At 48.1% G+C, this 21,808-nt stretch overlaps 1 protein-coding gene across 3 annotated transcripts in view; it reads left to right on the forward strand.

Moving 5' to 3' along the window:
* Extl3 (exostosin like glycosyltransferase 3) overlaps positions 1–21,808 on the forward strand; it is a 92,468-nt gene that overhangs the window by 59,753 nt on the left and 10,907 nt on the right. For all 3 annotated transcript variants that reach the window (XM_026783217.1, XM_005355515.3, XM_026783218.1), the window contains 3 exons: positions 6,272–6,371; positions 8,340–10,950; positions 18,422–18,549. In XM_026783217.1, coding sequence (XP_026639018.1) covers positions 8,803–10,950; positions 18,422–18,549 — 2,276 coding nt within the window. In that variant the 5' untranslated portion in view covers positions 6,272–6,371; positions 8,340–8,802. The remainder of the gene's footprint in view (positions 1–6,271; positions 6,372–8,339; positions 10,951–18,421; positions 18,550–21,808) is intronic.

A 21,808-nucleotide genomic window follows, 5' to 3' on the forward strand; every position in this document is an offset into this window, starting at 1 on the left:
GCCTCTGAGGTGGGAGCCAAACTCAGGTCCTCCACCGAGCTACGTCTTCAGACCTGACCTTGAGTTCTTGATTCTTTTGCTTCCACCACGTCTGGCTTAACAGCTCTTAATATAAGGGGGGAAAATCAGGTTGCAAAAGAGAACATACGGTGACCTAGTTTTGTTAGCATGTATGCATGGATAAAGGAAGCCGCTGCCTTTGGCAAAACAGCATTTCTGTTTCCCTCCATAAAGAGACACAACTTCTCATTAAAACGTACAAGTGAAGGGGAGGATGCAAGGGCTTGGAATCTAAGAATCTGGGCAGTGTGCTGGGGTGACCACACCTGAGGTGTTACCCCAAGTTTGTGAGCAGTAGAATGGAGACACCACGTGAAAGAATGAGTCTTCAAAGGGCTGAGTGTCCAGGAAAGCAGTAGAGGGACAGAGAGTTTCTGCCACAGGCACGCAGATGCCCCTCTTAGCCCGGCTGTGGGTTGTCAAGAGGGGGAAATAGCCACCAAGAAAGCATGACTGTGGTTTCCTGTTTGTGGATTTTGTGTTCATGTTTATCATTGCTGTGTGGTGTGGGAGAATCTCTAGGTTGCGAAGCTGACGTGAGACCAAAGGCTGATAATAAGGCTGGCTGGATGTCCAACAGACTGTTCTAGACTGGTGCACAGAGGTTTCTCAGAATAAACGCCCCTAAAGAGGGACTGAATACAGGGTTACAAAGGAAGTAATCCGCCTCCCAATAAGAATCAGCAGATAGAATAGGTGAGCCAGGGAAGATAAGGAGTGGGTACTGCCACACAATGAGGGAATGGAGGCTTGAATTAGTTGTCAGTTAAAGCCTACAGGTAGACTGAGTGGTGATGCTGGCAGAGGAGATAACTGACTAGTTAGTTAGGCAGAGAGAGCTGAAGGCCATGGCCCGTGGGCTGCATCTGGCTCCTGGCTTGCGTTTGTCCTTCTTTTTTTTTTTTGAGATAGGCTCTCACTTGAATTCACCTGCCTCTGTCTCCCGAGTGCTGGGATTAAAGGCATGTGTCACTGTGCTCATCAAGTGTTTTGCTATTTATAGTTTCCAATGTAAGAATGAACATTTTAAAAGGGGTTGTCTTAAATTTTTTTTGTTAAGATTTATTTATTTATTATGTATACAGTGTTCTGTCTGCATGTATGCCTGCAGGCCAGAAGAGGGCACCAGATCTCATTACAGATGGTTGTGAGCCATCATGCAGTTGCTGGGAATTGAACTCAGGACCTCTGGAAAAGCAGTCAGTGCTCTCAACCTTTGAGCTCTCTCCAACCCTGTCTTAAACTTTTTAAAGCTTTGTTTCACTTTATGTATATGAGTATTTTGCTTATATGTATGCGTGTGCACCACATACATGCACGATTGGTGTCATGGAGGTTAAAAGAAGGCATTGGATCCCCTGGAACTGGAGTCACAGGTGGTTGTTAGCCACCATGTGGTACTAGGAACTGAACCTGGGTCTCCTGCAAGAGCAACAAGTGTTTTTAACCACTGAGCCATTCTCCCAGATCCTTCCACCCTTTTTAAAAGTCTGAAATATGCTGCAGATGCTCTAAGTGACCCCCATGCATACTAAAATATTAGTTGTCTGGCACTTTGCTGAAAGTTTCCCAATTCCTAAAGTAGACAGATGTGAAGAAACTGCCAGAAGGCAGCACAAAGGGCAGAGTGAAATTATGAAAGAGATGAGAAGGGAGGAGGCCTGCATAGGTCTGGCAGGTAGCAGACGGAAGCTCAAGGGAGAGAGGGGAGGGGCAGAGTGTATTCAGAGACCCTGGATTATAAATTTCCAGGTTAGTGAGTAGCAGGAGTTCCAAGATTCAGAAAGTTCAGAGTCTTAGCAACAGCAGAGCATGGGGCCAGGGAGACGGCTCAGCTGGTGCAGTGCTTGACACACAAGCAGGAGAGCCTAGGATCGATCCCAGCACTCCTATAACAGCCAGGTGCGGTGGCATGCATCTGTGCTGGGGAGGGAGGCTCACGCATCCTTGGGAACTTGCTGGTTGGCCAGTCTAGCTTAATAGACCTAAACTCCAGGTTTGGTAAGAAACCTTCTCTTAAAAAGTGAGATTGGAGCCGGGTGGTGGTGGCGCATGCCTTTAATCCCAGCACTTGGAAGGCAGAGACAGGCGGATCTTTGTGAGTTTGAGGCCAGCCTGGTCTACAAGAGCTAGTTCCAGGACAGGTTCTGAAGCTACAGAGAAACCCTGTCTCGAAAAACAAAAAAAAAAAAAAAAAAAGTGAGATTGGAGCTGGGTGGTGGTGGCACAAGCCTTATATCTCAGCACTCGGGAGGCAGAGGTAGGCAGATCTCTTGTGAGTTTGAGGCCAACCTGGTCTACAAGAGCAAATTCTATGACAGTCAGGACTGTTACACAGAGAAAGCCTGTCTTGAAAAACTAAAGAATAAACAAAACAAAACAAAACAAAAAGGTAAGATCAGCTTGAAAAAGACACCCAATGTCAACTTCTGGCCTCTGAATGTGCCTGTGCTACCCCACAGAAAAACACATACAGGAGCCAAACCCATCCAGTGGGGTCAGACTGCCCATGAGGCACACATACAGATGGACTGACATTTCACTTTGCAACGACAACGATAATTCCAGAGGGTTCTCCAGAATATGGTGGAAAAGAAAAATTGTGTATGAGGAAGAAAGCAACAGCCTGAGGGAGGAATGAAGCACAGCACGGAAGAGGAAAGAATAATATGCGCAAAGAAAGGATGTGAGCGAACACCGTGAGCTCTGTTGAGGACCGTGAGGCCGAAACTAAAGTGGTGCACCACGTGCCTGCTCTGGGTGCACAAGCATGCCCTGAGGAAGGACACTGTGAGAAGCACCGCTAAACCTTCAGCCTGGTTAGGGCAAGACTGTGCTTTACATGTGACCACTGAAGAGCACAGACAGTGCAGTTTTCCTTAGTGTGAGAGGGGACTGTACCAGATTCTGTTGATTAAAACATCTGCAGACATTCAGGATTCTTCTATAAAGTGGGACAGTGTTTGCTTGTGCTGCCACGTCCTGCCACATCAGTGCTTCTCTACCTTCCTGATGCTGCAGCCCTTCAATACAGTTCCTCGTGTTGTGGGAGACCCCAACCGTAGAGTTATTTTCGTTTACTATTTCATAACTAATTTTGCTACTGTTATGAACCATAATATAAATATTTGTGGTTTCTGATGGTCTTGGGCACCCCTGTGAAGGGGTCATTTGACCCTCAAAGGGTCACAATCCAGAGGTTGAGAACCCCTGTGCTATGTACTTTAAACCATCTCTAGATTACTAGTAATACTATATTAGTCTGTTTTCTCTTGTCACAAAATACTTGAGGTTGAGTAATGTAGAAGATAGAGGTTTATTTAACTCGCAGTTTTTTGTTCATTGGGAATTTCATACATATATACAATGTATTTGATCTTACTAGCCCCGCACATCTCTTTCCAGCTTCTTGTCCTCTTTTCATAATCCAGCGTCCATTAGTGCTTCTCTTGTGCATGGCTGTAGGGCCACTTAACAGGGCCATTTTCCTGATTTCTATCCAGCAGGGTTTTCAGTTGCCCAAGCACCTCAGCTTGGGGTGGGACTTCAGGTCCTTGCCTAATGTCTTTGAGTTTTGAATGGCTTGATCTCATTCATAGTTTTTTGTTTGTTTTGTTTTTTTGTTTTGTTTTGTTTTTTGAGACAGGGTTTCTCTGTGTCCTGGCTGTTCTCGAACTTGACTTTGTAGACCAAGTTGGTGTCAAACGCACAGAGATCCACCCGCCTCTGCCTCCCAAGTGCTGGGATTAAAGGTGTGTGCTACCACCACCTGGCTTCTTACTCATAGTTTTTGAGATTGAACATTCAAAAGACATAGTGCTGGCTTTGGCAAATGCCCCTTGGCTGTGTTGCCTTTATGGTGGTTGATTCCATCAGAAATTAAGACCACAGGTGGTTTAGTTGTTGGGATTATCATATTAAAATTTTAATTTTATTTTTATTTTTAGATGAGAGTCTGCATTCATTGTCCATGTTAGTCTTGAACTCCTACCTCAAGTGGTCCTCCTGCCTCTGCCTCATAAGTAGCAGGTTCTTGCCATCATTCCAGGTTAATAGTTTAATTCTTACAAATACACTAAAGATAGAAAGGTAGGGAGAAAGTGACATGCGTCTGAAATCATTGTGTGGATTGCAGTCATCAGTAGGCTGGATGAAGTAGAAGAGTGGATTGGAGAATTGAAGGATGGGCCAAGGGCATTAGAGCTAGAGCACTGTAAATGAGATTATTAAAAAACCCAAATTTGGTAATACACAGGATAAGTTGGCAGACTATGGTTGTTATGGGCTAGAACCAGGGTGAAGGAAGAATAATAATTAAAAAGAAAGGGAAAGTATAAAGATTATTGTAAAGCATTATTGCAAACATTATGATTATGATCGCAATAAAAATGACAGGCTTGGCAGGAGACTAGACATAGGAGCTGGAGCTTGAAAATAGCTGATGCTTGTAGCCTTTTATGGTGCATGCTATCTCTAATTTTTGAAGTACTTCTGAGCAAAGGTACTGTTGCTTTTCTGATGGAAAAACTGTCTCTCATGGTAAAATGGGCATCTTAACTGTGGGGTTATCCAGGGCTGGCTGCTCTGAGGTCTGTGTCTTTCCTGAATATAGCACGTTGTTTCTGACTGGGGGGGGGGAGATGTAGAAGTATGGGTAGAACTAAAAGCTATTTGGAGAATGAAGTCCTTGAAGTGACTGACCCCAGGAGAGGCAGTGTGTAGAACAGCGAGGCAGGTATTGAGGGTGTAGCTTGTAGGAAGATATGAGCATAGGTGAGGCCTGACATCATGAGAGCAGATGGACTCATTAGCAGATGATACCGAAAGCCTTCCAGAATACTTCTCAGTATGAGGTGGGAGGAAGACTGGATGTCCCCAAGACAGAAAGAACATGAGTCAAAGATGTGGGTGGGATACTAAAAATGTCCTTCCATGGAATTAAGGGAAGAGACAAGGAAGTGATCAGTGACACAATTTATTAACTCTCAGTGGACACAGTGGCGACACAGCAAGGCTGAGCAGACGAGGGTCCCGCTCTGCTCTCAGGGAGTAGGGTTTAGTGTGGGAGGTGGGAAGAAGGACCGGAAGAGTGGGGAGGGAGGGGAAGGAAGGGAAAAGAAAGGGGAGAGAAAGGAGAAAGAAGAAAAAAATAGGTTAATTTCAGAAAGTGTCGGGCTAATAAGGAAGGCAACTTTAAAGTAAGAGCATCAAGAAAATGGGCCTGAAGCATGAGGGTCAATGGGAAAAACAGAAATTTCCAGAGAGTAGCGAGGACTTCAGGTGGTACAGAACTTGGTGTGGTTGAACTAAAGGAGGGCAGCGTAGCTCAGTTTGAATGATCTGGGGGACGGTGACCGCGAAATCGGTGCAGTGAGAAGCCCCGTAGTGTTCCTAAAGGAGGGAGAACCGACTAGTTTGCAGTGTATGGGGGCAGTGCAGGCAGGGATGGGCCCGTGGTGGGTGAGGATTAGGAAGATGCACAGTACCATCGGGAATCAATCACCTAAGTGTGTTGGCCTTTATTTCTAGATGAGGAGAAGAGAGTTCATGGTTTCTCTTCATTTTACGCTTGAAAACTCTTAAGTTGATGGTTAGGAGACAGAGTCCACACAATTGGCCACCGATTGCTCTTTTGGCTCATGCTGGTGAATGAGGTAGGACTTAGTGGGTGAAATTCTTTAGAATCAGCGTTGGCTTCTATTTGAACATTTATCTTCATTGTCATCTCTGCTTGTATGTTGGGCACAGTAGGAGTACTGCTGCCCAGATGCGTGGAACCCAGGGTTCTCTTGCCTTTGTTTCCTCTGTGCAGGATGAGAGGTCTGCCTGCACACCTGGCTCACGGCTGATGCTGGTCCATTTATGCCTCCAGATGCTCCTCCCCTGCCTCCTGTTTGTCCCGAGCTCCATTCTAGTGTAAACATCTCACCTACCCAGAGCTCTGTGCATCCTCCGGAAAGCTCTTGTATGCTGCCCACATTTTATAACATTTTGCCTTATACTCTCCAGCATGTCAGCAAGCCACAACTGCCAGTGAGAAAATTCCCCATTGTCTTAGTGTTTGTTGGTAGTACCTGCTCACTCCAAAGAGCTCTGCTTAACCGTGTGCTCTGTGATTGCTGAGTCCGCAAGGGAAGCCTTTTCAGGAAGACTAATTAACAGTGCCTTCCGTAGTGAGCACTTTTCAAATAGTCTCTATTTTCTCTTTAAGCCAGGAGAGCAAGCTCTGGTGTCAACGACTACAAGAACTCGTATGTTGAAGCATAACGCTACTACATAAGGCAGAGAAAGGAAGAACGCTGCCCAGTAAGGTGAGAAGGTCTCACTGGCCACACGACCTGGATTCTGTCTTGTCTTCTCTTTATTTACTCATTGTTACAGCAGAAGCACAAACGTTTGAATAAAAGAATAATGTGGGTTCTTTAGAAATGTGGTCGTGGGTTGCACATAGTGATGCACACCTTTAATTCCATCACCTGGGAGGCAGAGGCAGGTGGATCTCTGTGAGTTTGAGGCTAGCCTGGTTTACAGAGTAAGTTTAAGAATAGCCAGGGCTACATAGAGACCCTGTCTTCAAAACAAAATGAAACAAAATAAACAAAGAAATGAAGGTTTTGCTGTGGGATGTTTGACTGGATCTTATCTATTTGAGTGTGAAGATTTGTTTTCATATTTATTTTTTGAGGCAGGGTCTCATGATATAGCCCTGTCTGGCCTAAAATTCACTGTGTAGACCAGGGTAGTTTCAAGCTCAGCTAGATCTACCTGCCTCTGCCTCATGAATTCTGGTATTAAAGGTGTATGCTACCACACTTGCCCCTAAAGATTTATGTTTGTTTTAAATCATGTGTTTGTGTGTGGATTTGTGCATGTAAGTATGGGTGTTTGTGGGGGCCACAGGCTTTGCAGCCCCTGGAGCTGGAGTTGCAGGTGGTTGTGAGCCACCCCATGCGAGTGCTGGAAAACAGGCTTGGATCCTAGCAAGAGCCATAAGCAATCTTAACTGCTGAGTAATTGTTTCGGTCCCTGTTTATCAAGTTTAAATTATCCAAATTTAGTGTTTTAAGGGTGGATTTTTGTTTTACTTTTTGTCATCCTGATCACTTGTTCTCCGTAAACCTTAGTAGAATTGTTATCAGCTTTTTGTTTTGACCTGTTTGTAGACAAAAACTTATGAGACTTTAAGAGCTGCACAGCTGGAGCAGAGGTGGAAGCTGGGAGTGTGAGCCCCCGTGAGATGCATAGACGCGCTCTTGCAGTTGGTGTGTGTCTTCCCATCTCCCTCTTCCCTGAGGGGATCAAATCCACAGATCTGACAAGACAGACAAGTGCTCTGCAGATGTTCCCATCTTGTCTCTTGGACTCTTAAAGTTTGCTGAGGGCAAGGGTCATTACACGTGCTAGGCAGTTCTTGACCTATGTTAGGTATGTCAAGAGTAGCCACACACACTTTTGTTTTCTTTTTTTGAGGCAGGGTCTTACTACAGAGCACAGGCTGGCCTTGAACTCAAGACTCTCCTGCCTCAGCCTCCGGAGCACTACCTAGAATGGCTGTGCCACCTTCCCTGGCTGTGAGTGTGTTTTTGTGTGTGTGAAGAAGTAAACAAATGAAATGGAGTGTGTTTTGGCGTAGAGCAGCACGGCCTGACTTCTAGAGAGGTCAGTTTGAAGGGAATGTAGGTAGGAAGCCTCTCTGTCGGCCTTGGAGAGTTTGCGGAGGGCACTGGGGATGCTGTGTAGACTGCATGGGTCTCGGCACTCATGTCCTCTTATTTTCATAGCACGGCAATTCCTCGTCATCTGCGTGCACTGGTCTCCATTTCCAAGTTTAGGTCACTGAGTGTGGGGGCCGACGGCAGGTCCTTCCCTAAAGGGCGAAGGACGATGCCCTCATTTCTAAGTCCGCTGCTCTCTCTGAAAGCCCGAGTTACTGCTTCTATTTTAAGAAGGCATGCCTGATGCCTGCTAATGGAAGATAAATAGAGGCAATCTGGAGGATACCTTTCATCTATTCCTGGGTGAAGTTCAAAAGAGCTCTCTTAACTCTTTTCAACTCTAAATTTAACAAACCGAGCTTCTCGAGAGTTGTTTTTGCTGAGCAGCTCACAGGGAGACTTTCATGTTAGGAGAGGACCAGCGCCAGATGGATGCTGCTTCCTTCATCTCACGGGGTGCCCAGGTCTCGGGTAGGAACCACTGAGCGGGGCTGGCGTGTGGGCAGGTGATGGAGCTTTGAACATAATCTTTTCAAGACTGACAAGATTCTTCTTCTTTTGCAGGCCTGACTGTCGGTAGTGACATGGAGGACGGGGCTGGCATCTCAAGCTGCCAGCTGTTTTCACCAGCCACTGTTTAACTTGAACAGAAGCGATGCATACTGGCTGGTCAACAAGGCCAAGGAACAAAGGCTATGGCAGTTAAAACGGTCCCTCCGAGCCCAGGGCCCTGTCCCTGGATTTTAACACCATGGATCTCTTCCCTGTCATCCCATCAGCAATGTGGTACCTTCTTCTATTTGAGGACAACAGCCAATACTTAGGAGCTGCCTGACTAGGGTTAGAGACCTTCTGAGTCACGGCTGAGGAAAATGAAATTTCCATTTTATTTGGTGCCTTGCGCAGGGCGCACACAGACTCTTCCAGAAACTTGTGTGTGAAGAAGAGGTTGAGTTTCGTCACACACACTTATGGTTATGGCGTGTGATCCGACGTGATCAGAGTGGGCCAGAGCCACAGAGAACTCATGACAGGCTATACCATGTTGCGGAATGGGGGAGTGGGGAACGGCGGTCAGACCTGTATGCTGCGCTGGTCCAACCGTATCCGGCTGACGTGGCTGAGTTTCACACTCTTCATCATCCTGGTCTTCTTCCCCCTCATCGCTCACTATTACCTCACCACTCTGGATGAGGCAGATGAAGCCGGCAAACGCATCTTCGGCCCTCGGGCTGGCAACGAGCTCTGCGAGGTAAAGCATGTTCTAGATCTCTGTCGGATTCGTGAGTCCGTGAGCGAAGAGCTTCTGCAGCTCGAAGCCAAGCGGCAGGAGCTCAACAGCGAAATCGCCAAGCTCAACCTCAAGATTGAAGCCTGTAAGAAGAGCATAGAGAACGCCAAGCAGGACCTGCTGCAGCTCAAGAACGTTATTAGCCAGACCGAGCACTCCTATAAGGAGCTGATGGCCCAGAATCAGCCCAAACTGTCCCTGCCCATCCGACTGCTCCCCGAGAAGGATGATGCTGGCCTGCCGCCCCCCAAGGTCACTCGGGGTTGCCGGCTGCACAACTGCTTTGATTACTCTCGCTGCCCTCTGACCTCTGGCTTTCCCGTCTATGTCTACGACAGTGACCAGTTTGCCTTTGGGAGCTACCTGGACCCTTTGGTCAAGCAGGCTTTTCAGGCTACGGCGAGAGCTAATGTTTATGTTACAGAAAACGCAGCGATTGCCTGCCTGTATGTGGTGTTAGTGGGAGAAATGCAGGAGCCGGCTGTGCTGCGGCCCGCTGACCTTGAGAAGCAATTGTATTCTCTGCCACACTGGAGGACAGATGGGCACAACCATGTCATCATCAACCTGTCCCGGAAGTTGGACACACAGAATTTACTGTACAACGTCAGTACAGGCCGGGCCATGGTGGCCCAGTCCACATTCTATGCCGCCCAGTACAGGCCTGGCTTTGATTTGGTAGTGTCACCACTTGTCCATGCCATGTCTGAACCCAACTTCATGGAGATCCCCCCGCAGGTGCCAGTTAAGCGGAAGTATCTCTTTACTTTCCAGGGTGAGAAGATTGAGTCCCTGAGATCTAGCCTTCAGGAGGCCCGTTCCTTTGAGGAGGAAATGGAAGGTGACCCTCCAGCCGACTATGATGACCGGATCATTGCCACCCTGAAGGCCGTGCAGGACAGCAAGTTAGATCAGGTGCTGGTAGAATTTACCTGCAAAAACCAGCCGAGGCCCAGCCTGCCTACTGAGTGGGCGCTCTGTGGGGAGCGGGAAGACCGCCTAGAGTTGCTGAAGCTCTCCACCTTTGCCCTCATCATCACCCCTGGGGACCCGCACTTGGTTATTTCATCAGGGTGTGCCACACGGCTCTTTGAAGCCCTGGAAGCGGGAGCTGTGCCTGTTGTACTAGGGGAGCAGGTACAGCTCCCATACCATGACATGCTGGAGTGGAACGAGGCCGCCCTAGTAGTGCCCAAGCCACGTGTTACGGAGGTTCACTTCCTGTTACGGAGTCTTTCAGACAGTGATCTGTTGGCTATGAGGCGGCAAGGCCGCTTTCTCTGGGAGACCTACTTCTCCACTGCTGACAGTATTTTTAATACCGTGCTGGCCATGATTAGGACTCGCATCCAGATCCCAGCTGCTCCCATCCGGGAAGAGGTAGCAGCTGAGATCCCCCATCGTTCAGGAAAAGCAGCAGGAACTGACCCTAACATGGCTGACAATGGGGACTTGGACCTGGGGCCGGTCGAGACAGAACCGCCCTATGCCTCACCTAAATACCTCCGCAACTTTACTCTGACCGTCACAGACTGTTACCGTAGCTGGAACTCTGCTCCCGGGCCTTTCCACCTTTTCCCCCACACACCCTTTGACCCTGTGCTGCCCTCTGAGGCCAAATTCCTGGGCTCAGGGACTGGATTTCGGCCCATTGGTGGTGGGGCTGGGGGCTCTGGCAAGGAGTTCCAGGCAGCACTTGGAGGCAATGTCCAGCGGGAGCAGTTCACGGTTGTGATGCTGACCTACGAGCGGGAGGAAGTGCTCATGAACTCGCTGGAGAGACTCAACGGCCTCCCCTACCTGAACAAGGTAGTGGTGGTGTGGAACTCTCCCAAGCTGCCCTCGGAGGACCTTTTGTGGCCAGACATTGGTGTCCCCATCATGGTAATAGAAATGGACAGTACGTTTTACTGCGCGGAATTGTACCGCACTCTTAATGCCTCTTCTAGCTTCTATCACTTTTGCTCCCTCACTGGTAGTAGGGGTGAATATACATACGTGTGTGTATGTGTGTGTGTGTGTGTGCCTTTTACATCCTGGTATAGTGCATTTACCTATTTATTTATAAAGTCCTCCAGGCTCTTTTCCCTGTGAAGTTTCTGCTTGTTGCCTTCCAGGCTTTGCTGGTTCCTTTGCTGCCCGGCATATTCTAAGTCTCCCTGGTGCCTCCACAATAGGAACTGAAGCCGGAGTCTTGAAGGTTCACAAAGCTCCCTCGGTTATCCCTCTGGCAGCTTCCATACTGATGCCTTGGAGAACCTTGCCTCGGGGCATTTAGTAGGCACCGTGTGGAGTCTCTCCATCTCCCTTCTCTAGCTCTCGCCAAGACTGGTGCTTGGTAACAGGAACTGTGCTTAAGCACGTTTGAGTCCAGAATCTTCCATTTCATTCGCTCCCAAAGGACTGGGAAAATGACACAGGTCTTCTCCTGGGGTACAGTGGAACCCTCTGGAAGACTGGCGTTGGGGCTTTTGATATTTGAGAGTTGAAGATTTTGAGCCTTCTTTTCCCAAGTATTTTGCAGGCTGTACTAATGTTCTCCTGTGTCTGAGTCAGGGTCCAGAGGACACATTAGCTGGGTGTGTAGGGGAGAGTGGTTTCCGCTTGTCTGCCTACAATACTACACTTAGCCAGCTGGGAGAGAGAGGCACTCCATTGCTCTTGTCTCAAGACCACCAGGCACTTAGCTGCATTGTGATGTGAGTACTTTCTAGAAAAAGTGACAAAGAAGGTCTGGTGGGCTGTGTATTGCTAGATGCTTGCTTGAGAAAATTCAGAGTTTTTTGGGATGATACGTCTAGAAAAGAGTTCTGGGTCTAGTTCACTTTTTTTTTTGTTTTTTTTGTTTTTCGAGTCAGGGTTTCTCTGTAGCTTTGGTGCCTGTCCCGGAACTAGCTCTTGTAGACCAGGCTGGCCTCGAATCTAGTCCACTTTTTAAAAGTTTATGTTGTTAGTAAAGTCATTCTTTTAAGAGGTTTCCGTTCTTTTTTTTTTTTTTTTCCCTTCCAACATGGTCTCACTATATAGTTTGCTCTGGCTGTCCTGGAACTCACTGTGTAGACCAGGATGGCCTTGAACTCACAGAGCTCCACTGCCTCAGCCTCCTGAGTGCTGGGACAGAAGGTGTGCACCAGCATGCCCATTGCAGTGTTTTCTGAGCAGCAGTAGCATGGGGGATGTGTGTGTGTTTAGTGTATGTTCTGTATGGGGGGTTCTCAGAGAGGCTTCCCCAGTTAGTTTGCATCCTTTCCGGTCTTTAGTTACAGGTCGTGGTGCTTGGAATGAGAATGCTCCCCGTAGGTGTACCTGTTCGCATGCTTAGTTCCCAGCTGATAAACTGGGAAGGATTAGGATGCTCCTTGTTGGAGAAGGTGCATCACAGGTTGGACTTGGAGGTTTCAAAGCCCATACTGGCCCCGTGTCTTGCTCTCTCTGTCTGTAGATCAGGATACAGCTCCCAACTACTACTCTGGCACCATGCCTGCCTGCCTGCCTGCTTGCTCTCCACCGTGGCAATAATGGACTTAACCCTATGGAACTTTAAGCAAGTTCCAAGTTCAATTCTTTCTCTTTAAACAGTTGCTTTGGTCATAGTGTCTTTTTACAGCAGCAGAGCAGTGACTGGGACCAGTGTTGTTGAGTTGTTTTCAAGTGTGCTGTTTTATGAGAGACAGATTTCCTCATACAGTGCATGGCAGAGCAGCCTTGGCTTCCTACTTCCAGTAAGTGATGACTGAAATCCACCAGAGAACTTGCCAGAGCTAATCCTTTCTTTAATCTGGTGGGGAATGAGTAGTCCCCTGTGATTTCTGGGCAGCCCATTGCAGTAATACGATACTTAGCTAGAAGTGCCAGAAATTCTCCAAATGGGCCGTATTAACATACTTTCCTGTAGTAGCATGCAGTCTTTTCTAGTTATTTTTAAAAGGAAGAGTTTCTTTTTTTCTTTCTTTTTTCTTTTTCTTTTTTACTGCATTTGTGTGCATTGGTATTTTGCTTGCACGTATATGTGAGGGTGTCAGATCTTGGTGTTACAGACAGTGTGAACTGCCATGTGGGTGCTGGGAATTGAACTTGGGTCCTCTGAAAGAGCAGCCAATGCACTGAGCCATCATTCCAGCCCCCAGGAAAGAGTTTCAAGTTAGAGAATTTCAGTGTAGTTGACCAAACATTTTGACTATGCTTCTTGCTTAAGGGAAGCAGGTATTTAGAGCAGCAGTTGAAATTGCTGACCCTCTTGGTGGAGGCAGGTGTCAGGGCCAGCAAGGGCTCTGTCTATAATGCTTCTCAAAGTAGGTTTTCCACCTTGATGTCCAAAGTAGAAGTAGGTGTCAGGATTTCCAGCTATATTAATGCATAGCTTTTCTTTTGTACCAAGCTCAAATTTCCTGGAAAGGCATACAATTGCTTATGAGTAAATAATATAAATATATAATGTATAACATCAAAGCTGTAAAATAACCATGTGGAAAGCATGTAGCAAGCTAGATGAGGTTGTGCTAGTCTCAAGTTGCAGTGACTTTGAGCAGCATTGATGGTTGGAAAGCAGAGGCTTGCTGTGAGGACTGGAGCTCGCCATTTGTAAGCAGGCTGTCCTGAGTTTGTGCTCCTACCTCACTCTTCTGCACACTGGGACAGATGTGCGTACCAGCCCAGCTCGCTAACTGTCTCAGCATCTTCTTGGTGCCGAGTGGTCTTTGTGTGCCTCACCTCCCTGGAGGCTCACCCTCTAGTTTGTGCTGTTTTCCTAGTGCTTTCACAGGGCTCGCCAGCACTGTGCTGCATGAGCCTCGTAATTAAAGTTATGAATGAAAAGCAGCTGTTACTCTTAGCTCCCACCCCTCCCCTTGTTTTTCTTCCTTTTGGCTCCCTCCATTTGTTCAGTGAGTGAGTGAGCGAGCCAGTGCCCCCTTGGCCTCAAGGTCTTTGATGTTGGTGCTCACAAGTTAGAGACATGGTGGGTGCAGCTTCCCAGGCTTCCTGCTCTTCATTCCTGAGCTCTGCGGTTTGCTCTGAGTTAGAGGAAGCAGCTGCTCTTCCCATCCCTCCTCTGGGATGGCCTGAGGTGAGGTTAGCTACAGAAATGCACTGTGCATGTGACATGTAGAGGCTGAAGCCATCAAGCTTGTCCGAGCCAGTGTCATCTTAGTGATGTGAAGGACAACTGTCAGGAGCCGTGCAGGTTCTAGGTGAGTACTGTAGGTTAGTGCTGCCAACTTGGCGCCCTGCACGGTGTTGAGAAGAAAGGTGTGACAGAGTCAGGACTGTGAAGGATGGTAACAGGTGGCTGGCTGCCCCGAGTGTGCTCTGTGAAACAGGCAAATGGCACGGAGAGTTGTCCAACTTGATCCATGTAGGTCAGTAGATTTCTTTTCCTCCTCTGGAAAGCAAGATTAGAAGTCAAATGTGGTGGCGCCTTCAAGTAATCCCCGCAGTCATCAGTGGAGGCAGGAGGACTGTAAGTTAAGGGCCAGCCTGTCTGAACAAATACTAAGAGGTCTCCTAATTTGTCTCATTATCATTCTTTAGGATTATTTATATTGTTGAGTTTTTGATCTGTAAATTTGACAAGTTTATTGCCATATTCTGGAAACTGCGGGGCTGGCTTGTCCGTGTTCCCCTTTCATTCATCCACATGTTGATATGACACATGTCGGACATTTCTGTGCTGGCACTGCATGCTATTCCTTCTGCTCAGTGTCGGCCTCGTAATTAAAGCAGTACTTTAGAGTTACCGAAGTGCAAACACTAAGTCTGCAATCTACCTTCCTGGTACAACATGAAGAAACTGCCAGTTTTGGGGGTCAGGGTGGAGGATTCCTGTTGTAATTTGAAACCAAACAACAGAAGTGGGAATGTTGCTAAGTTCGTCTAGTTGGCTCGTTTCTCTTACATTGGCTATGCTTTGCTCAAACTCCGAGAGGCCAGTGCTGGTCTTGTGCAGTGGGTTTAGGAATGGCTGGGTCTTTCAGGATTCTGTTGCCCAAAGTGACAGTGGGTAGTTGCTGAGCATCAGTCTAGTGATTAAGTGCTATAGCTTTGAAGGCAGCACCTGTTTTTGTTTTGAGGCAGGATCTCACACAGCCCAGGCTAGCCTGGGACTTGCTATGTAGCTTTGAACTTACGTTCCTGTTGCTCCCGCCTCCAATGTGCTGGGGTTAAAGGTGAAACCTCTCCCTTCAGCTTCTGAATCAGAAATTCCCTCTTCTTCACTTCTTGGCAGACATCTCAGGGATGGATTTCAGTGAACTTGCAAACAAACCTGCTTGTGAATCTGGGCCAGATCTTGTTTGCTGTTAGAGTCTTAGCTTTGTGGTCTGCCCAGCTCAGGTCTTTTAAAGAATAAGAGGGGAGTTAGGTGTGGTAGCACACACCTTTGATCCCAGCATTTGGGAGGTGAGGCGGGCGGAGCTCTGTGGCTTTGAGGCCAGCCTAGTCTACATAGTGAGACCCAGGATAGCCAGGACTACAGTAGAGAGACTGACTCTATCTTAGATAGGGTGGGGAAGGGAGAACAAAGAAACCCCTGTGAACTGCGGTTTGCAAATGAATCCTTTTGTCTATGCTCTGGGCCCCAGATCATCCCATCACCTCAGTTTTCCTGGGTCCTCATTTATGGACTCAGACTGCATCTGTTTGCCTGGTGATTGACTCCAGGTTCTGCTGACAACCGAGCAGTCACCAGGCTCACGCTGTCGGAGGTTGAGTGGAATCGCTCCTCTGCTTAGATAGGCTCCACAGCCGTGCTGCTTTCCTTGTGCCCGTGCAGAGCCATCTCCTGGGGCTCTTTGGGAAATGCAGCCTGGTGACTTGGAGGCCCTAGTTCCAATAGTCCTGGCATTGAATGTCCTTGCTTTGAGTCATACCAAGTGCTTGGACGCTGTAGGTAATCCTGCTGGAAATCAAATTCACAGGACCGATAGTCTTCAGGAGAAGCTTGAGGGATGGAACTTCTCTGTGTGTGTGTCTTCTGGGCATGAGGGGCTGTGCTCTGCAGGACTGACTGAACTTCAGTGCTGTGAGCAGGCACAGGGTGTGTTAGGAAAGGAGTGAATGATGGGGCAGTTTGGGTGAGCGGTCACCTGTTCCATCCTCTCAGGTGGTCACATGATCTTCTGTGATAATAACATCTCTGAAACTGGGAGCATCTTAACATGGGTGGGATTACTAAACTTGCCTTTGGCGCCTGCCACTTCTGGTCATCTTCCTGCTCCCTGGGGAACAAAGGCTGCTGAGATATAAGGCGTTGGTGGCTTCCCTCCTGGCTGTGTGTGTGTGGATCCAATCCAGGACCTCACACTCTAGGCGAGTCTTTTTTACCACTAAGAGGTTCCCTTATGTGTTGTGTTCTCTCTCCCTCTCTGTGTAGTTCTGTCTCTTTTGCCTTTCTTTAACCCAGTTTGACAATCTCTGCCTGTTAAATGGCCATTCTGGTTCCTGACCCAGACCTTGGCCTCTTTGTTCTGTTACCACTGAATCTGAGCTTAGGAGACCACTGACTACAAACCAGGGCTGCTTTTGTGTTTTTGTTTTTAACTGGCTAAATATGCTCAGGGCAGGGCGGATTTCCGAGTCTGTTGCTGGGCTCTGACATCTGGAGCAGGGTAGTTGCGATCCTTCTTTGTTGATGGGGCTGGAGCATCTGTGGAGCTGCGGCCTGGCTAAAGCAGCACTCCATCTAATTTGAAACTTCACCTACATTTGTAATTGATGTCCTTTTCTGTGGCGGAACAGGAATTAGTGATAAATTTTCCATGGTGGCTTTGGTTTGAAGACATTTGCAAAGTTAGCATCAGTTTATCAGGCAAGGGACTGGGAAAGTCCAGCTCCAAGACCATCTCCAAAATCATGCAGATGTGCAAGCAGTGCTGTCTCCAGAACCCAGAGCAGAACTCTCTTAGCCCCTCCCCTCAGGTAATGGTCAGAGAGATGCCACAGTTGGCGCTGTGATAGCGCCCTTGTTTATAGCTCTGTCATAAAGCGGCATGGCCACAGCAGCTTACAGAATGAAGGGTTTTTCTGGGCTTATGGTTCCAGAGGGACAAGACTCTGTCTTGTGTCAAGGAAGCGAGATAAGAGCAGGCATGGCGTCTGGGAAGAAGCTGAGCAAACACATACTGGTCCACAGCAGGGAGCAGTGAATAAACTCAAAATGACCCAAGTCTAAGCTTTTTTTGCATGTGGTTTCTCAAGACAGGGTTTTTTCTGTGTTACAGCCTTGGCTGTCCTGGAACCTGCTTTGTAGACCAGGCTGGCCTTGAACTCCCAGAGATCCACCTGCCTCTGCTTCCTGAGTGTAGGATTAAAGGTGTGCGCCACCATGCCCGTTAAGTCTAAACACTTAAAGCACGTGCCAGTGACACCCTTCCTCTAGCCAAGCACACCTCCTAAACTTTTTAAACAGCCACCGACTGGGAACCAGACCTATGGAGACATCTTATTCAATCCTCAAGTTCCTTAGCTATTCATCCAGATAATGAGGAAGCATCATTTTGCCCCGAGAAAGCAGAGAGGATCTCACAGGGACCCAGAAAGCCGGAATGGTCATCTCCCTTCCATCGCCATCTGTCCTGCACGGAGGATAACCTCCTCCTGACACCAAGTATCAAGTGTATCCCAGGTCTAGAAGTCTCCATACCCATGTTCTCTGCTAAATCTCCTGCCTGAAACATCTGTCCTCTATCCTCGTACCAAAATGTTGCTTCCTAGGAAGACGCAGCACAGACACCTCCGTGGTCATCAGAACAAATCAGGCCTGTGCACATGTAGCTTGGCAGGAAAGGAAAGGCTTCTGTATGTGTAGTGAGCACTGTAGAGGGCATACGTCAGCACTGTAGACGGCGTACGTCGGCACTGTAGAGGGCGTACGTCGGCACTGTAGAGGGCGTACGTCGGCACTGTAGAGGGCGTACGTCGGCACTGTAGAGGGCCTACGTCGGCACTGTAGAGGGCCTACGTCGGCACTGTAGACGGCGTACGTCGGCACTGTAGAGGGCCTACGTCGGCACTGTAGACGGCGGCGTACGTCGGCACTGTAGAGGGCATACGTCGGCAGTGTGGCGGGGGGTGCCACAAAGTGAACTGAGAAACACTCTTCTCCATTCCGGCTTTCTGTGTTCATGGTATAAATAATCCTCAGTGTTTCATGAGAAAGTCAGTTTTCTGGGACTGGTGGTTAGTGTGAGGCCCTCTTGTGTGTCCTGAGTGGGAGGCAGCTTCACTGAGAGGCACACGCTAGGTGTCACAAGCAAGTGGCAGGCCACCAGGCCAGTCGTTGGTAAGATCTGGACTAAAGTCACTTTGAGAATTCCTTGATGTAGCGCTGACTTCTTGTGTTTTCCGCCTTCATTTTCAGGTCGTCCGTACTGAGAAGAACAGTTTGAACAATCGATTCTTGCCCTGGAATGAGATTGAGACAGAGGCCATACTGTCTATCGACGATGACGCTCACCTCCGCCACGATGAAATCATGTTTGGGTTTCGGTGAGGGACAGATTTTCAAACACTTCAGTGTGAAAGTGAGAAAAACCAATTTGAACTTGACAGCTGACAGAGAGGAGAAACTCTATGAGGCTGTCAGGGCATCGTAGGACGGGCTTGGTCCCAGGTCTTGGTGATTTGGCTGACTCTTGCTTATCTTCTTCAGGGCTGCTCTAGTCTCTGTAGGCTCTTCCTCTGGGGCTAGGGAGATGGGAGTCTCTAATTAGCTGGGCCAGGGTTGCTTGCCTCTCCTGGACCTGCAGGTCTTGTCATCCTTAAACCCAGCCTCTGTGCCTAAGAATAGAGGTGGCGAAATTGGGTTTGTGTTGTAGGAGTGGGAACCAGCTCCTAGACAGGTGGGAGGAACAAGGGACTGTTTGGTGAGGAATGGGACAGGGCCGGAATACCAGCCCCCAAGATGTACGTGGGGTGGAGAACAAGGGTCCGACAGGAAAAGAGGAGTGGGAGAAGGAGGTGGTAGCAGTAGTCGTGGTGACACTGACCTTAGTCACCAACGTTGTCTATGCTGTGTGCTGGAGACTACCTGAGAACCTTGGCTTCTCTCCCTAATGTCCCTGGAATTAGTTAATTTTTGCTATGACAAAATAACCTGATAGAAGCATCACAGGGGAAGATTGATTTGACCGGGTTTTTTTTTTTAAATATTTATTTATTTATTATGTATACAATATTCTGTCTGTGTGTATATATCTGCAGGCCAGAAGAGGGCACCAGACCTCATTACAGATGGTTGTGAGCCACCATGTGGTTGCTGGGAATTGAACTCAGGACCTTTGGAAGAGCAGGCAATGCTCTTAACCACTTGAGCCATCTCTCCAGCCCCCATTGACCGGGTTTTGAAGCATCCTGTCGACAGGTGCCTGGCTCCATGCACATGGACATGCCAGCGTGGCAAGGAGAGAGTGTGGAGAGGAGACTCTCAGTCCTGACAGACGGGAAGCAGAGAAATGGCTGAGTATGGAAGGGGACCAGGACAGGGTGTCCCCCCAGAGACGTGCCCCCAATAAGCTTGCCCTTCTAACTAGGATTCCGCCATCTCCCAATAAAGCCATCCCATTATAAGTCCATCAAGGGATGAGTCCCCTTATAAGATCAGAGCAGTCACAGACACAGCCCAGGGCTGCGTCTAATCAAATAAACAGGTAAGCCAGCACAACCCTAAGGCCCGATGTAGGAGTTGTAGTTTGTATAAGTGATCTACAGCAGTGAGCTGAGATACCAGAGAGCAAAGCTATAGGAAGTGGCAGCCAGCTGGTGGGTTGCAGGCCTGTTTAACTCTCTCTTCTGTGCTGCTGCGCTCTCGGATTCACTGTGCCCGTGCACTGGGGGCTTAGGTGGCCTAGTGAGGCATACTACCTGTAAAAGACTGAACTGGGCTGGGGGTTCTGAGTGGGTCGTCACTGGTGTGGGCTCAGGTCCGTGTGTGAAACCTCCACAGTGAGGTCAGGAAAACACCTTGCTGAGCACTCAGAACTTTTTCAGGAAGTTGGCATTTACTGTGTCACCCGGGGTCACTGTGGAAAATGAATTATTAATTCCTGTTCCATCACAGAGAACAATGTCAGTTACACACGTACGTGAATTATGGATTAGTTGGAGTGCTGCTTTAGGTTTGCCTTAGTGCTAACACCGAAGGGAACATTTTGCTTGAAATGAAGTTTTGGTGGCATTTATTGGACATAATTTATGTACACTCCCATTCACACATCCAGGTGTTGAGCTGGTAGATTTTTATATGGTCATCAAGAGTCCATTTTAGAAAACATTATCACCAAAAGAAACCGGACTCATCAGCCACTGCTCCTCCTCCAGCCCTGTTAAGTCCTAGGCAACCACTAAACTTCACATCTCTGTAGATTTTCCTGTTGTGGGAATAAGTGGCCTCCTGTGGCTGGCGGCTGGTGGCTGGCGGCTGGCGGCTGGCTTTCTCCTTTCTACCTTGTGTTTCTACGGCTGTCTGTCTCGTAGCGTGCAGCAGCGCTTCACTCCTGTTGTATGGGTGCCATATGTTCTTTCCTCGTTTATTTAAAGACAGGGTCTCGGGATGGCTGGAGAGATGGCTCAATGGTTTAGATCATTGGCTGCTCTTCTAGAGGTCCTGGGTTCAATTCCTAGCACCCCTATGGCAGCTCCAGTTTCAGGGGATCTGACACTCCCAAACAGACACACATGCAGGTAAAACACTAATCAATGCACATAAAACAAAAAATTAAAAAAAAAAAGGGAGGGGTTCCTTTACTGTGTAGCTCTGGTTGGCCTGAAACTTGCAGTGTAGATCTGGCTGGTCCTGAACTCAGTGATCTGCTGCCTCTGCCTTCTGATTGCAGGGATTAAAGGTGCATACCACCAGCCTATGTTGTCTTTCTTAATTGTACTGATGGACATTTGGGTCCTTACTGCTTAGTGAAGCCCAGGGGTATGCTGTGCCCGTGCATATGCATGTCTGGACTGGAGCACTTCTCTTGGGTACATACCTAGCTGTGGGGCGGCTGGGCCAGAGGGCGGATGTTTTGAGGTCCCGCTAAACTGCTTTGCAAAGTAGCCACACCACTTTCCAGCCAGCGGTTAGTGAGCATGCCACTTTACCGCTATCCTTGTCAGTGCATACACTTACTGATTTTTATTTTAGAGCTATCCTAAGTGGGTGTGAAGCGGTGTGGTTCAAGATAGATTGTGTGTGTGCAATGTATATACACATGTGGGGGTCAGAAGTCAGCCTCAACTTTATGGACTGAGCCATCTATCTCCCCAGTTCCCCTTTACACTTCTGATTTGCTTTCTCTAACGACTCTGATGTTGAGTGTCTTTTCACGTGTTTTTGAATTAGTTGACCATTTGTGTGCCTTTGGTGGAGAAATGTTGATTTCAGATATTTGGCCTGTTTTTGTTTGGATTATGTGTAGAGAAAGGGGATTTATTAGAATGACTTAAAGGCTGTGGTCCAGCTAGTCCAACATTGGCTGCCATCAACAGAAGGTCCAGGAATCCAGTAGTTCAGTCACAATTCAGAATCCACTGGGGTCCCAAACAAGTAGGCTCTGATACCAGGGAAAGAATGGACTTGCTATGGTGGAGAGAGCGAGCAGGCAGAGAGCAAAGCTTCCTTCTTCCACCTCTCTGTGTAGGTTTCCAGCAGAAGGTGTGGTCCGGATTAGAGGTGAGGTTTCCCAGTTGAAAAGATCCAGATTAAAGGTGTGTCTTCAGATAAGACGTGGATCTTCCCGCTTCAAATTAAGCAAAA

This window comes from Microtus ochrogaster, chromosome 17 (assembly GCF_000317375.1).
Source record: "Microtus ochrogaster isolate Prairie Vole_2 chromosome 17, MicOch1.0, whole genome shotgun sequence".
In the NCBI taxonomy this organism is placed as follows: domain Eukaryota; kingdom Metazoa; phylum Chordata; class Mammalia; order Rodentia; family Cricetidae; genus Microtus; species Microtus ochrogaster.